Source organism: Morus notabilis, unplaced genomic scaffold (genome assembly GCF_000414095.1).
Source record: "Morus notabilis unplaced genomic scaffold, ASM41409v2 Scaffold535, whole genome shotgun sequence".
NCBI classification, from domain to species: domain Eukaryota; kingdom Viridiplantae; phylum Streptophyta; class Magnoliopsida; order Rosales; family Moraceae; genus Morus; species Morus notabilis.
Window position 1 is genome coordinate 685,629 of NW_010367018.1, and position 13,038 is coordinate 698,666.

At 33.5% G+C, this 13,038-nt stretch overlaps 2 protein-coding genes across 2 annotated transcripts; one reads left to right on the forward strand and one right to left on the reverse strand.

The window, feature by feature from the left end:
- The first annotated feature begins 9,523 nt into the window (after positions 1–9,523).
- Positions 9,524–9,941, forward strand: LOC21404775 (defensin-like protein 1). Its single transcript, XM_010111746.2, is given in 3 exon segments — positions 9,524–9,599; positions 9,773–9,898; positions 9,901–9,941. Coding segments are annotated over 3 exon segments (243 nt in total).
- A 366-nt stretch (positions 9,942–10,307) lies between these two features.
- LOC21404776 (50S ribosomal protein L31, chloroplastic) lies at positions 10,308–11,210 on the reverse strand. Its single transcript, XM_010111747.2, has 2 exons — positions 11,011–11,210; positions 10,308–10,905 (listed from the first exon to the last, which is right to left on the reverse strand). Exons 1-2 carry the CDS (start codon positions 11,077–11,079, stop codon positions 10,573–10,575), a joined length of 402 nt encoding a protein of 133 aa, XP_010110049.1. The 5' UTR covers positions 11,080–11,210; the 3' UTR covers positions 10,308–10,572.
- Between the last annotated feature and the right edge of the window lie 1,828 nt (positions 11,211–13,038).

The following is a 13,038-nucleotide window of genomic DNA, read 5'->3' on the forward strand; positions in this document are numbered from 1 at the left end:
TTTTTTTTTTTTTTTCTGTTTTCTATTTTTTTTTTAATTTTATCCTTTTTTTGGATAAATAAAAGATTGTCCTTTTTCTTGTACATTTTTCACATCCTGAAACCAATTAACTGTGGGTACATTTGTCCCAGCTGTCTCTCTCTTAATTATCCCAATATTCTAAAAGTACTAGACATGTGACTTTCTTCTCTTTTCTTTAGACAAAGAAGTCATGGTGAACTAATTCTCTTGGTTCAACAAAAAAACAAAAACATCTTAAATTAAAATGAGTTGGAACCCAACGAGTAGATTGATTCATATGTTAGTTTCTGGGCAACATATTATTTTGTATGTACCAACAGATCCAAATTGGGCAACAATGGAAGTTGTCCATCACAAAATTTAGTTTAGTAAAATCTTGAAGCTTTTTATAGCAATTTGAAGAGCTAGGAAAATTTTGTAAAGATGGTTCTGGTATTTTTATATTCCAGTTTGGTTTTTGCCAGTACAAAATTGTCAGGAATAACAAATTTCATGTTGATCATTATAATGTGCATTGATTGATACTCTAGTTACTTCTTCAGCTCCTGTTAGTATAACACAAAAGTATATATTATTGCAATGCATGGTGTCATGGGAATTTCATGAGATCTCAGGAGAGAAATAGTAAAAAGAAAGAAAGAAGCTGTAGAAAAGTTCAAATAAAGGATCAACAAAAGTCTGATACCAACGTGAAATCTTGTAATGAATTAGTCGTGGAAGACGATGAAACCCATGAAACATTGATTGATTGAAGAAAGAAAAGCAAATAAAACCAACCCCGCCAGTGACCAGACAGACATGCATGTCTGCCTATTCGATCCTAAAGTAACAAGAAACAGTTGTACTAGTTTTAGCAGGACACAGGATTTCACGTGAGGCCCTGAGTCCCTCTTCTTTTTAATAAGTCTACCAAAAGCAATTTGACAGAGTTTTTTTTTTTTTTTTTTTTTTTTTTTTTTTTTTTTTTCATATCATGTTTACCAACTTAGGTTTTCTTTTCTAGGAATGGCTCCAAACATTTTGTTCTGTCGTACACACCAAAGAAAAGATCACTTGGGGCCGTGCTATAAATGTACACACAAATTGTCCTTTCACAAATTAAGTTCAATTGATTATTTCTCCTTTGGTATTTGATTAGCACCAATTAACTGAAACACCATAATTAGTTCCAAAACTTTTTCCAAGAAAGAAAAATGTAAAAATTAGTTACTATTAGAAACCAAAGTTGTGTAATTTTTGGGGATTAAATTTCATTCTCCAATCAACGACTTCCACGTGATTTTCGAACGGCCAAGGGGCTGTTCTTTTGTCCTTTTTGAGTTAGGTGACTTGAATGTAGATTTTGAGTTGAGTTTGAGTTATAACTTGAGTTGAAGTTGTAACTTGAGTTTGTGTTTGGTTGTGTACATTTGAGTTATGATTTGAGATAAGAATCTTTTTGAGTTTGTGTTTGACTGAGTCAAAACTTGAATTTGTATTTAGATAGTATTTTAATAAAAACTCAATGCTAATGGAAAATTTTAATAGGGTATATAGGTGAGATTTTATTCATCTTTTCGTTGTCAGTGCATAGAAAAAAAATCATCTCAATCAGAATTAAAACGAAAAAGTTATAGCATGTTTAAGAATAGAAAAAATATTGTTCATTAATTTGAGTTCGAGTTTTTGAACTCGAGTTGAAAGGGAAACTTAAACTCGAGTTTTAGTCTTAAACTCGAGTTCAAACTTAAAAGAACATGAACTTGAATAAAGTTATAACTCGAGTTGTTTTTTTTAAATTTTTGACTCAAAAAAGGGCTGCCGAACAGTCCCAAATCAGTCGGCGGCAAGCCCAATCATTGAGAGAAGGAACCTCACCCCAAGCGAGCAGATAAGTGTCCTCCTTGGTCTGCTCGACCATGTTGAGCACAAGGGTTCGAAAATTTGACATTGAGATAGGATGTTCATTTTCTCATAGTCACGCTTTTTTATTTTCTCTTGCTTTCACTATTTGGCTAATTTGAGATAATTTGTGCTTATATTTTTAAGTAGTAAAGATACGCATAAAGTAGAGCTTTTTAATTAGTATTTGGATAGTGTTTGAAAAAATATTTTTATATTTAAAAAGAACTTTTAAACTTGTTTGAATAAAAAAAATCAAAAGCACTTCTTGTTATCTAAAATAATGTAATAAAATGATGTGGATGAAATATTTTATTTGTTGTTCACAAATAAAATGTTAAAAATGTAAATAAAATTTTTTTTCATAAGCACCAAAGAGATGGATTGTTCCAAAAGTGTTTAAAAAAGTTAAAAGCACTTTAAGTTAACCATCTAAACAGGTTTAAAAATGACTTTTAGACTAAATAAGTTAAAAACAGCTTTTATTAGGCCAATCCAAACGGGCCCTAAGCACTATATTGACTTAAGCATAAGGACATTCCGACAACTCTTTGCAGGCTTTCCTTTATTTGAAGCTCACCATTGGAATCAAGAGGGAAAACAACAGTGATCAGCAACCCATTCTTATTTTTGATTGACCGTAGACTTCCGCTGTCTAATTATTCTACCTACCTTTTACCCCATCCCTCATCCTTTGCGTCTTAAATGAAGCAAAATGAAGGTCCGTTTGGATTGTAGGTTTGAGGCTCGTTTAGTTCGTTGATTCGAGTTTTTAATTCGAATTGAGATGTGACTTTATGCTAAAACTTTCGACTGTAGTAAAAAAATTAGATGTAACTATTTCTGAAAATGTTTTACTATAATAAAACTCAAATGTTAAACTCGAATCGTAAAATGAACAGGGTTTAAACTCTTTTTATTTAAACAATAAAGTCTGAAAAGTATGGTTTGGACTTACAACTCGAACTAAATAAAAAGGTGTGCGTGTGCGTCGGGGTGGGCAAAAATTTTACATCTTCAAATTGGCTCATGGGTTCAAACTGGTTGAACCTGAACTCATGAGCCAAATCTTTGTCTTCCTAACTCCATCAATTCCAATCCTTCAAACGTTTTGATTTTTCAAATTGAAACTTTATATTTTACCATAATGAAGGGAATGATAAGCCTTAAAAAGTGAGGGAAAAGAGTAATAATGTAGATCAAGCTTTTGGCTTCCATGATAAAGGGAGTGATTAGTTTTAGGTAAAGGTGATTGATTCTTAAAATTAAATTGTCACTTGGAGAAAAGGTTAGAATGGGATGGGTCCCAAGAAAATGAAAAGGTAATAATAATGCATCTCCGGGGTTTACCTGGAAAGCTTATCCAACGAAATCTGGCGATTATAAACCTCTTTTGAGCCAACATATCAAAGAAGTTTTACTGTTTTAATCTTAATCATGTCACTTGAAATCATATTGCCTGCCACTAATGCTATCGCTACTATTTTGTATGTTTAGTGCAAACCCCACGCGAAGATTCCCATCTTTTTCAAGAGTATCGAAGTTTTAATTAAAGAAAAAAGTAGCTCTTTTTTTTTTTCACTTTTGGGCCGTCCAAATCTCAAATATTTACTGAAACGAAATGTAACAAAATTAGTCAGTACTCATTATGGCAAATATATCGATACATGTACTAAAGGCCTCGGCATTAATTAGTTATCTCAAGTTCGAAACTATTTCTTACATGACAATTGATAAAAAGGCTTATAACTGGAAGAAAACATTGTAGAATCAAAATTAGCTCTCCAAATTCAATCCCTCGTAGTAAACATATATCTTGCTAGTAATGGTTTGTTTCTAATCTCAATTATCGAGGTCTAAATTGACTTATGCCACCACCATGGTACGGTGCAATAATTATCTAGTATGTCTTTTTTTCTTCTTCTTCTTTTTTCAAGATGATTAAGGTTCAATTTCACAACTCTACTTTAAGGTTCCAACTCGGTCAATACGTTGTGTGGAACTGTGGCGCTAATCTTATAGTATGGTAGGAGTAAAACCAAGCACATTCTTTGAGTAGAATAAGCTTGGATTCTTAGATCCATGAAGTTTTGCTATAGAAGAAGAAGATGGGGAACATAATGACACTATAATCTCCTTTTTATTAAAAAAAAATTTGACTCATATATAACAAAAATAACCTACATACTACAAAATGCATGGAAAAAAAAAAAAAAAAAAAAAAAAAAAATTGTATGGTAACATATCATAAGTTATTCTTTCGACCATATGTGTCAACGGAAAAAATAGAAATTTGGCCACATAGATAATGCTCTCTAGCTAGCAGGTGACCAATGCCAAAATCCAACACCTCTAACGTTGAAACTGAGGATAAGAAAATTAGGGTAGGTAAAAAAACAAAGAAAAAGAAATACACAGCCATTAGGTCTTTTGCTTGGCCACGTTACCTTCTTTCATGTAGAAAACAGAAGTGATCGGAAAAGAAATATATATATATATATATATATATAGGTCCAAAAATGAGATCTAAAACACCTCTGACGTTGAAACTGAGGATAAGAAAATTAGGGTAGGTAAAAAAACAAAGAAAAAGAAATACAGCCATTAGGTCTTTTGCTTGGCCACGTTACCTTCTTTCATGTAGAAAACAGAAGTGATCGGAAAAGAAATATATATATATATATATATATATAGGTCCAAAAATGAGATCTAAATTATACCATTCGGGTTATCTACTTCGTATCTGGCCAATATACTTGTTTAATGACCCATACATCACTGTTTTGACTAACTTCCCTTTCTCAAAAGATTATGTTAGATAGTTTTCGCTTTCTGTTCTAATCCAGTAATCCTTTAATAATCCTTTTTTAAAATACGGAGTATCTATAGGTTAGACTGTATTATGGTTATGCCATATTTATATAACATGGCATGCGTCATTATTGGGACATTGCAAAGGAAGAAGACGACGTGACCATGTGAATAAAGGAGAGAAATTGTGTACTCAAATTGTGATTTTAATTTAAAAAAATAAAAAGAAAAAAGAAAAAGAAAAAACTGGACAGGTGGATGATAGATATCTCACTCTTTTTCTCTGATTCTCTTAATTGTCTTGAGTAGCAAATGTTGCAAGTGGATAAGCCAACGGAGACTCTCATGATTCATCAGGAGTTTTTCATGCAAAAAGTTATGCCAAAACCCTTTTTTTAAAGGACAAAAAAAAAAAACTATAAAAATTTAACTAAAATTAGTTAATGTCAAACTACTCGTCACTCTTATTTTTTTTCTTAAATTCAATTAAATTGGAATATAAACCAAACTTTATTGTTACAGAGATGATGAACAAGCAAAAAATCTACATCGATTCTTACTCGCTAAGATTAGGCCATTCACAGCCTTTTTCTTTCTCGATAAATCCATGCACAGGACATCTTTAGCTTGTTTTATCACCCATTGCTACGACTCTAAAAGTTAAAAACGACCCACCAATAATTCTGCCGCAATCTGTGACCTTTTTTCTATATTTTGTGCAACGTGGCCGAAATTACCTAAGTAACTTTCCTACCTCCTTTTAGTAATATTTTATAATTTGATGTCGGAGATTCCGTTTCTCTGTTTGTGATAGTCCAATCATTTCTGACACTGAACTTTAGGCTCTGTAAATAATTCGCATTTTCACCACCTGTCAAAATATGGTCCACTCCTTTCGGGCTACAGAAGCAAATTAAAGTGCAATTTTTGCGTTCAAAAATTGTAGACATTTATTCGCAACTCAAATTTTATTATTATAATATTTTTTTTAAATATTTACATTAAAATTTTTTATTATAATATTTTTTATTACACAATTTAAATTAAAGATAAAAAAGGAGAAGTACGAAGAGAGGATGAGATTTTCTTAACAACCAAAACAAAGCCTAAGAGAAGTTAGGCTATAAATAAGGAGCCCAACTCCAAAATAAATCCGATAAGCTCCGATTACCAAACTGTTTATCACGGACACCCACAAGGAAACCCAAAATTTGACTTTATCCCACAAAACAATTTAATCCTCCTCTACATCGTTAAAAATCCGACGATTCCTTTCCGCCCAAATACCCCAAAAGATGGCTAATGAGGCAAATTTCCACAAAATTTTACCCTTAGGGCTAAAGCTAAGGGGAAGAGAGAACTAGAGTAAATCCCTGCAACCCCTAGGCGTAACCCATGAAAAGCCCAGCTCTTTCAATAAAAGCGACTAGATGTAGCATGAATTTGAACAATGGAGAAAAAGGTTATCCGTTGTTTCTCCCATTTTCTTGCAAAGGATTATATCAGATGAGAGGTTTTCAACTCATTGTCGTGAAGTGCAAGTTAAGTGTAATATGTTTTGTTTAAGATTCAGAAAAATTAACATCTTTCCTTCAAAACGACGGTGAAATAAAAAATCAAAGTTTTGGTGAATAACTGCTGTGTTTTCTGGTCTGGCTTAAGGCCCCGTTTGGTGGGGAGTTGGTTGACAGTTGAAGGAGAGGGAGTGGAGATAAGGAAGGATTCGGATGATCTTGAGAAAATCAAAAGAAATGATGCGTTTTTACACATATACCCTAATTTAATAGGTCACGTGGCAAGTATCTTTTTTTTTTTTTTTTTTTTTTTTTTTTTTTTTTAGTTTTTAGACGGATCTTGACGGAAAAGACCAAATTATACATATTTTAAAAGATTGAAGATCGATTTAACAAAAAAAAAATAGAGATCAAATTATTACTTACTAAATAAGTTAAAGACCATTTATGCCAATAACTCAATAACTATTTTAGTTAAAAAGTATTAATAAAAATAAGAGATAAAAATTAAAACTCTATACTTTTAGTTCAATAATTCTCTCATGTTCCGGGCTTTATAGATAAGTACCACAATTCTAGGGCTTGAATTGACCTATGTCCAAAAAAAAAAAAAGAGAGAAAAGAAGACATATAGATGCATAGTCTAAATTTTTACTAATTACTTTTTATTAATATCCTTTTAATTAAATAACTATATTAGTTAAAAGAATATTAATCAAGATTAACGGGTCAAAATTAAAACTCATACACTTTTAAAGATAAATTTAGTAATTTTGTCAACAACAAAAAAAATTGTTGAGATTATCATGTAATGTCATCGCACTATATTTTGAAATACCAAATATACTCTTAAGAGTTAAGATACCATTTAGTATCCACTGTGATACAAGCCGATTACCAATCAGCAAATATCAGTATTCATATTGATATCGGTTTTCGGTTGGGATACCAACCGATATCTAGCCATGTACCAGCTGATAACCACCAGTAACACAACGTCCATCCTTGTCTCCGGAACATAAATACAAAAAAAAAAAACCGCGACAATAGGAAAAAAAAAAGAAAAAAGAATAGAACAGTAAAAAAGAAAAAAAAGATCTCATGCTGTATCCTAGATGATCACCGAAGGTATTCTGACAAGTAACCGCCATAAAAAAGATTTCAATATGCCCCTGATTTTATAAAGGAAAAGTAGTTCAAACATTCCCATAACTAATGTTATTTAATAAACGCCTATTAAATTATTGATTTTGTGTTAATTTACCACATGATATTTTAAAATATCAGGAGACAAGTTGACACAAAATAAAATTTTAAAGAACAAATTGATTTAAAATCAATACTTTAAGAGGCATTTATAAAAGTATAATTAGTGTTACATTATCGTTTTGTTAGTTGTATAAAAATGTGAGTGGGCAATTTAAACTAGAGTACATAATCCAAGGAACGAAATGAACCATGAGCAAATTAAAACATGGTATAAAATTCGGGAGCTTGAAATTTATCCTTTTAGTATTAATGAGATTGTATTCCAATTTTGAAGAACAGATATGTTGAGTAGGTAAGTTCAAAATAAAGAACAGATGGGGTAGCAATTTAATACAAATTTAAATGTGCAGAAAAAATCTGTGTTCAACAAGGATGCAAATTAATTACCAAAAAGAAGTAACAAAACATAATGAGAAAAGCTAAGAAATTGGTTATTGTAATCTACACAGAAATGGTATTTCATTCCCATTTTAAAAAGTCAAAACATAGACAATATCAGAGAACTGTCGAGTTAAATTTAAAAAAATTTGCCAAGCCCATAATATCAGGTAAAATTTATTACTTTAGCTTTTCAGAGTGTATTATTATTTTTCGGAGGGGCACAAAATTTCCCAGCAAAGGGTTCTAAGAAACCAAGTAAAATTGGTAGCATAAACATAAAATTCTTGGAAAAGTGTTTAACTTTGATTTATTTTCTTCAGTAGACTGAACTGTGTTTATTAAGGCCCCGTTCATTTTACCGATTCGAGTTTAAAATTCAAATTTTGCTATAATAAAAAGCTCTAAAAAACAGTCATATTTAACTTTTTTACTACAGTAAAAAGCTCTCACATAAAGTCACATCTCAACTCGAATTAAAAACTCAAATCAGCGAACTAAATCCACCCTAACTCATCCGCCACCCGCAACCTGCCATTCTTCAAGGATGTTGAGTTTGAAGCAAAAAGTCAAAACAATATGGCTTTTTATTGGGATGCTAAAACCTATTCTGATCGTAGAGGTCATGGGGTTTAAAAACTAGGACGTGTGGAATCAAACACTGCAAGCTTCAGCCAAATGGTTTCCCAGGGACTCTCTACATTTCGCATGGTTAAAGATAAACTTTGAGAGGACAATGATTCATGCCTCACGTGGGTGAATTATAGATTCCAACACTTCGAGTTTGAATTCCACTACAAGAATTTCTCATTAGTGCTGTCTCATTGGTCTCTGAGCTGAAAAAGAATGGACAAACAAACTTTGACAAACGCCTTAACAAATGGAATTAAATCCATTGAGCCCCAAGAGAGAGACCAAAAAGTTCCCAAGTTAGGAAATGCATGTAGTTATTCTCAAAGTCAAAAGGACCACTTTTTGCCAGCTTGAGAGACAGGCTAACGGAAGTGGACCCCTGGGATCTATTTGCTCTATAATTTAGCTCCTGTTTGACATTCACGTTAAGGAGCTAAAATAAGTTGGATTTCCCTTTAAACACAAATAGCAAACAAAAACAAAGGAAGAAGGCGCTGGTTTAGTTCTTCATGGCAGCCAATTAATTGCCTACAAACACCGACTTTATATGGATATAAATAGATAAAAAGACAGAGGAAGAAGGCGCTTGATCTACTTACGTTGCATGAATCCGTTTAAGATTGAAACCTAAAGAACCCATTTGATATTCAAAAGGGCCAACCTAACAAAGAAGTAAGATAGCAGATAACGTTATCCAAAACTTTTGCTTCCGCTGACCCAGTGGAAGCTTGAATTTGTCGTTTCTCATCTTCTCAACAAGTTATAAATGGAAGTCCATGGACAGTATAAACTGCCAAAGCATCATTATGAAGAAGATTTGAATTCAAAGTATTCAACTAAGAGGCTGACAACTAATACCATTTCAGCTCGCATTCACACTCCGCAAAAGGAAACTATCCCATTATCTTGTATGAGCGACAAAGAAGGCTATGGATAAATCACTTTATAAATAGCATCAAACCAAAAAAAGAAGCACTCACATCTTCTCTTTCAGGTAGAGAAGGAAATAAGCAAAGATGGCTAAGCTACGAAGCCTTCCACTGTTCAATGGCCTTCTCCTTCTCTTTCTCTTTTCCCTTCTTATTTCCCCTGGTATGCAGTAAAGATTCTTGTTCTTATTTCTTCTATTTCCTTAACGTAGTTCTTGCCTTCTCGCTTAATGAATGTATCTAAGTTTGCCTGATATTATCTGAAAATCAAATTCTTAGCCACACTGTTTATCGACTCTAACTGTGAAAATTCTTATGGTTGTTAATTAATTGCAGAAATGACAATGGTGGAAGGAAAACTATGTCAGAGGCAGAGTAAAACATGGTCGGGACTCTGTACGAATTCTGGCCATTGCAATCGCCAATGCAGGAACTGGGAGAAGGCTTCACATGGAGCTTGTCACAATTTCCAGGGTTTGCGTGCTTCTGCTACTTCAAATGTTAATCAGCTATCAATAATGTTGATAGCAACTTGATATCCAATCTATGTTATAATATCTAAATAAAAGCTACTGCTAGTCTACTACTACAGTGTGCTTGCTTAGTGTCTACCGTATTACCATGGTATTCTCACTTGCAACCATGTCATGTCACCAGTTTGAATTCTATAGCAGATTGTAAAAGATGAAAAGTAATGAAACTTCTACAGCTTTTCTACTACTGCCCTGATTTTGGAGACTGGGTAAAATGAATTATTTCGACTTGCCATAAGTTGTTAAAAAGGCTAAATCTCCTTAAGAATGGAATTCTGAAACAAGCATATTCATCAATAAAATTTTCACTTCAAGTAACAGATATCAAGCCACCTAAATTGAACAAAAGAATCGATTTCATTCCACATAGAAATTACTCATCAAATTCTATTGCCTTCCTTTCCCCAAGTTAAGCAACTCTACAATCTATGTCAATTGAGGCATATTAACAATCAGATGATAGGCATACTCCTTATAGCTTAAATAAACGTGTGCCGACAAATCAACAGCACAAAGCCACAAAAACCCAGAAAACTCCCAACTTTTATCTTTTTCTCGAAAACTTCTGGTTACCTGGCGAAGTATAAGAATGGGAAGCTCTATCTACTTCTTCTTGCCCTTGCCAGTGCCCTTGCGCTTGGGCGGAAGCACAATCTCTCCCTTGAGGACCGGAATCTCCATAATCTGGGAAAGCTCACCGAACTTCTTCCGGAACTTCTCGACCTGGTCGGCGTCGACCAGGACGCCGGAGCGGTTTCCGAGGTAGAAGGGGTGGTTTCCCGACCAGACATCGACGACGTACTCCTTCTGGGTCCCACCAGTGGTCATCACCAGCTCTCCGTTGCAGTACACCTTCGCGTCCTCGTAGAACTCCGGGTGGATGTCCTTCTTCCTGCACGTCACCACCGAAGGCCGGCAATTCCTCGGTCCTGGAACCTGGAAAGACAGAAATTCCAAGGGAAACAAAGAAACGGTAAGAAAATGAAGAAGAAGAAGAAGACGGAATTTAGTCGAAGTTTGGGAATAATTAGGTATCTTTACCTTCTTGGAGGATAGAGATGGAGGACAGAGTCTGCTTTGGAGGAAGGAGTTGGTAAGATTGAGCGCCATTTTTCTGTTGGACAGAGAGAGAACGTCGCAGTGAGTTTGAGGAATGGATGATGATCGATGAAGATGAGGTTTATGCGGTTCTGGATATAGCACTTCTTCTCAGAGAGTACTCTCAAGAGTCTGGTTCTACGACGAGATTGCTTTTATTTGGGCCGCTGTTTTATTATGTTAAGTGGCAAACGACAGCAGGAAATGAACGACAACGAAACTCCTGGCTTTTCAAAAGTGCTAACGGGGTAACGACGACGGATTGTGGTTGCTATCTGCGCGCCCTTCTTGAACGACAGAAGAATTATACTCAAATTCATGTCGTTTCAAATATTAAACAACAACAAAGATACAACATGTCGTTTTACTGTCCGTAAATGAGATACACTGAAAGGTAAAAGTGTGTGTCATTTTATTGGAGTAAAAACAGCATATCTTTTTGTATGTCAAGAATATCGTTTTCGTGTTAGAAGTCTATGAAATTTGTTTACAAATAAATCTAATAAATCTAATAAATATTCTTATATCATATATTGAAAATCAATAAGTTCTTGAGACGCCAAACAAAATTGTATGTGGTTTGAATACACAAGGAGCGAAATATGAGAGAACAAATGACGTTTCGGTGTGGAAGAAAAGTAAATCAACAAGACGGTATTTGATTTATTTATCTTATAAGATAAATAAATATATATGAAATTTTCCAATATTATCACCGGATCAAACCGCGCGCTTTTGTGGTCAATTCAATTAATGTTGATCTTATAATTTTATTAGACGGGTGTACCACATAAACAATATGACATGATACACTTTGTGTATTGAATAATTCCTCCGATGCATGAGGTAAAGAAAAACCAAGTGTGAGAAAGAGGCTAGTTGTAATTTGGAAAATATGAAAATGGTGAACTGGTTATGGGGTCCTCTAGCCCAACCATGCTTCTTGTTAGTGTTCATGCACTTTGATCTATGAGAATAAATTGTTCATGACCACAAAATAGCCTGCCACGTGTACGGCCAAATTTGAAGTTTCAATGGTAAGTGTTTTCCCATGTAATGTAAAGTATCTCCACTTTAATGCAAGAGGGCTTGAGATGCGGTGGCCCATGTGTTTCTCGTTATGTACTTAATAATATTGGAGAAATTTAGGAAGCATGACCCCCCTAGAATCTCCACGTTTTGGTTTGTATCCTCTCGTAGTTGTGAGAATTATGAGTTCCTCTTCATTTGATTTTAAATGAATGAAAGAGGTTGATGAACTAGGATCGTTATTATTATTTTTTATTATTAATTTAAAAATGGCATAACATCATAAGGGGAAAAAAGTAGGGTTTTCTTAAAATGATGTCATTTGTTTATCACGTGATTCATGCTATGATTATGTGAATAATGTGTAATCCTTTTTCTTTTTCATTTTTCATTTTTGGGTTGCCATAACATCATAAGGGGAAAAAAGTAGGGTTTTCTTAAAATGATGTCATTTGTTTATCACGTGATTCATGCTATGATTATGTGAATAATGTGTAATCCTTTTTCTTTTTCATTTTTCATTTTTGGGTTGCCATAACATCATAAGGGGAAAAAAGTAGGGTTTTCTTAAAATGATGTCATTTGTTTATCACGTGATTCATGCTATGATTATGTGAATAATGTGTAATCCTTTTTCTTTTTCATTTTTCATTTTTGGGTAATGAATAATGATTCAGAAGGACCTTTCTTTGTTACTTCTTTTTAAGGGACCTTTCCTTAACGAGTTACGTAAATCTTTGCACGCATATGCAAACGGATTTTTAGATTTATACATAATAATTTCCTCTACGACTATACTCATATAGTGTCATGACCAGGAAGTCGAAGAAAGTATTGTATAAGATGAAATTTTTGAGAATTCTCTGTATTATAAATATGAATACTTTTATGATAAGTATTTGTTGATATTAATACTGAATAGCAAAGTATAAGTTAAAAGTT

What these genes read in the sequence shown, in the direction of transcription:
- LOC21404776 (XM_010111747.2), bottom strand. Translation starts at nt 11,079, where the DNA reads ATGGCGCTCAATCTTACCAACTCCTTCCTCCAAAGCAGACTCTGTCCT. An exon ending in CATCTCTATCCTCCAAGAAG is followed by an intron (nt 10,906 to 11,010) that starts GTAAAGATACCT and finishes CTGTCTTTCCAG; the next exon opens with GTTCCAGGACCGAGGAATTG.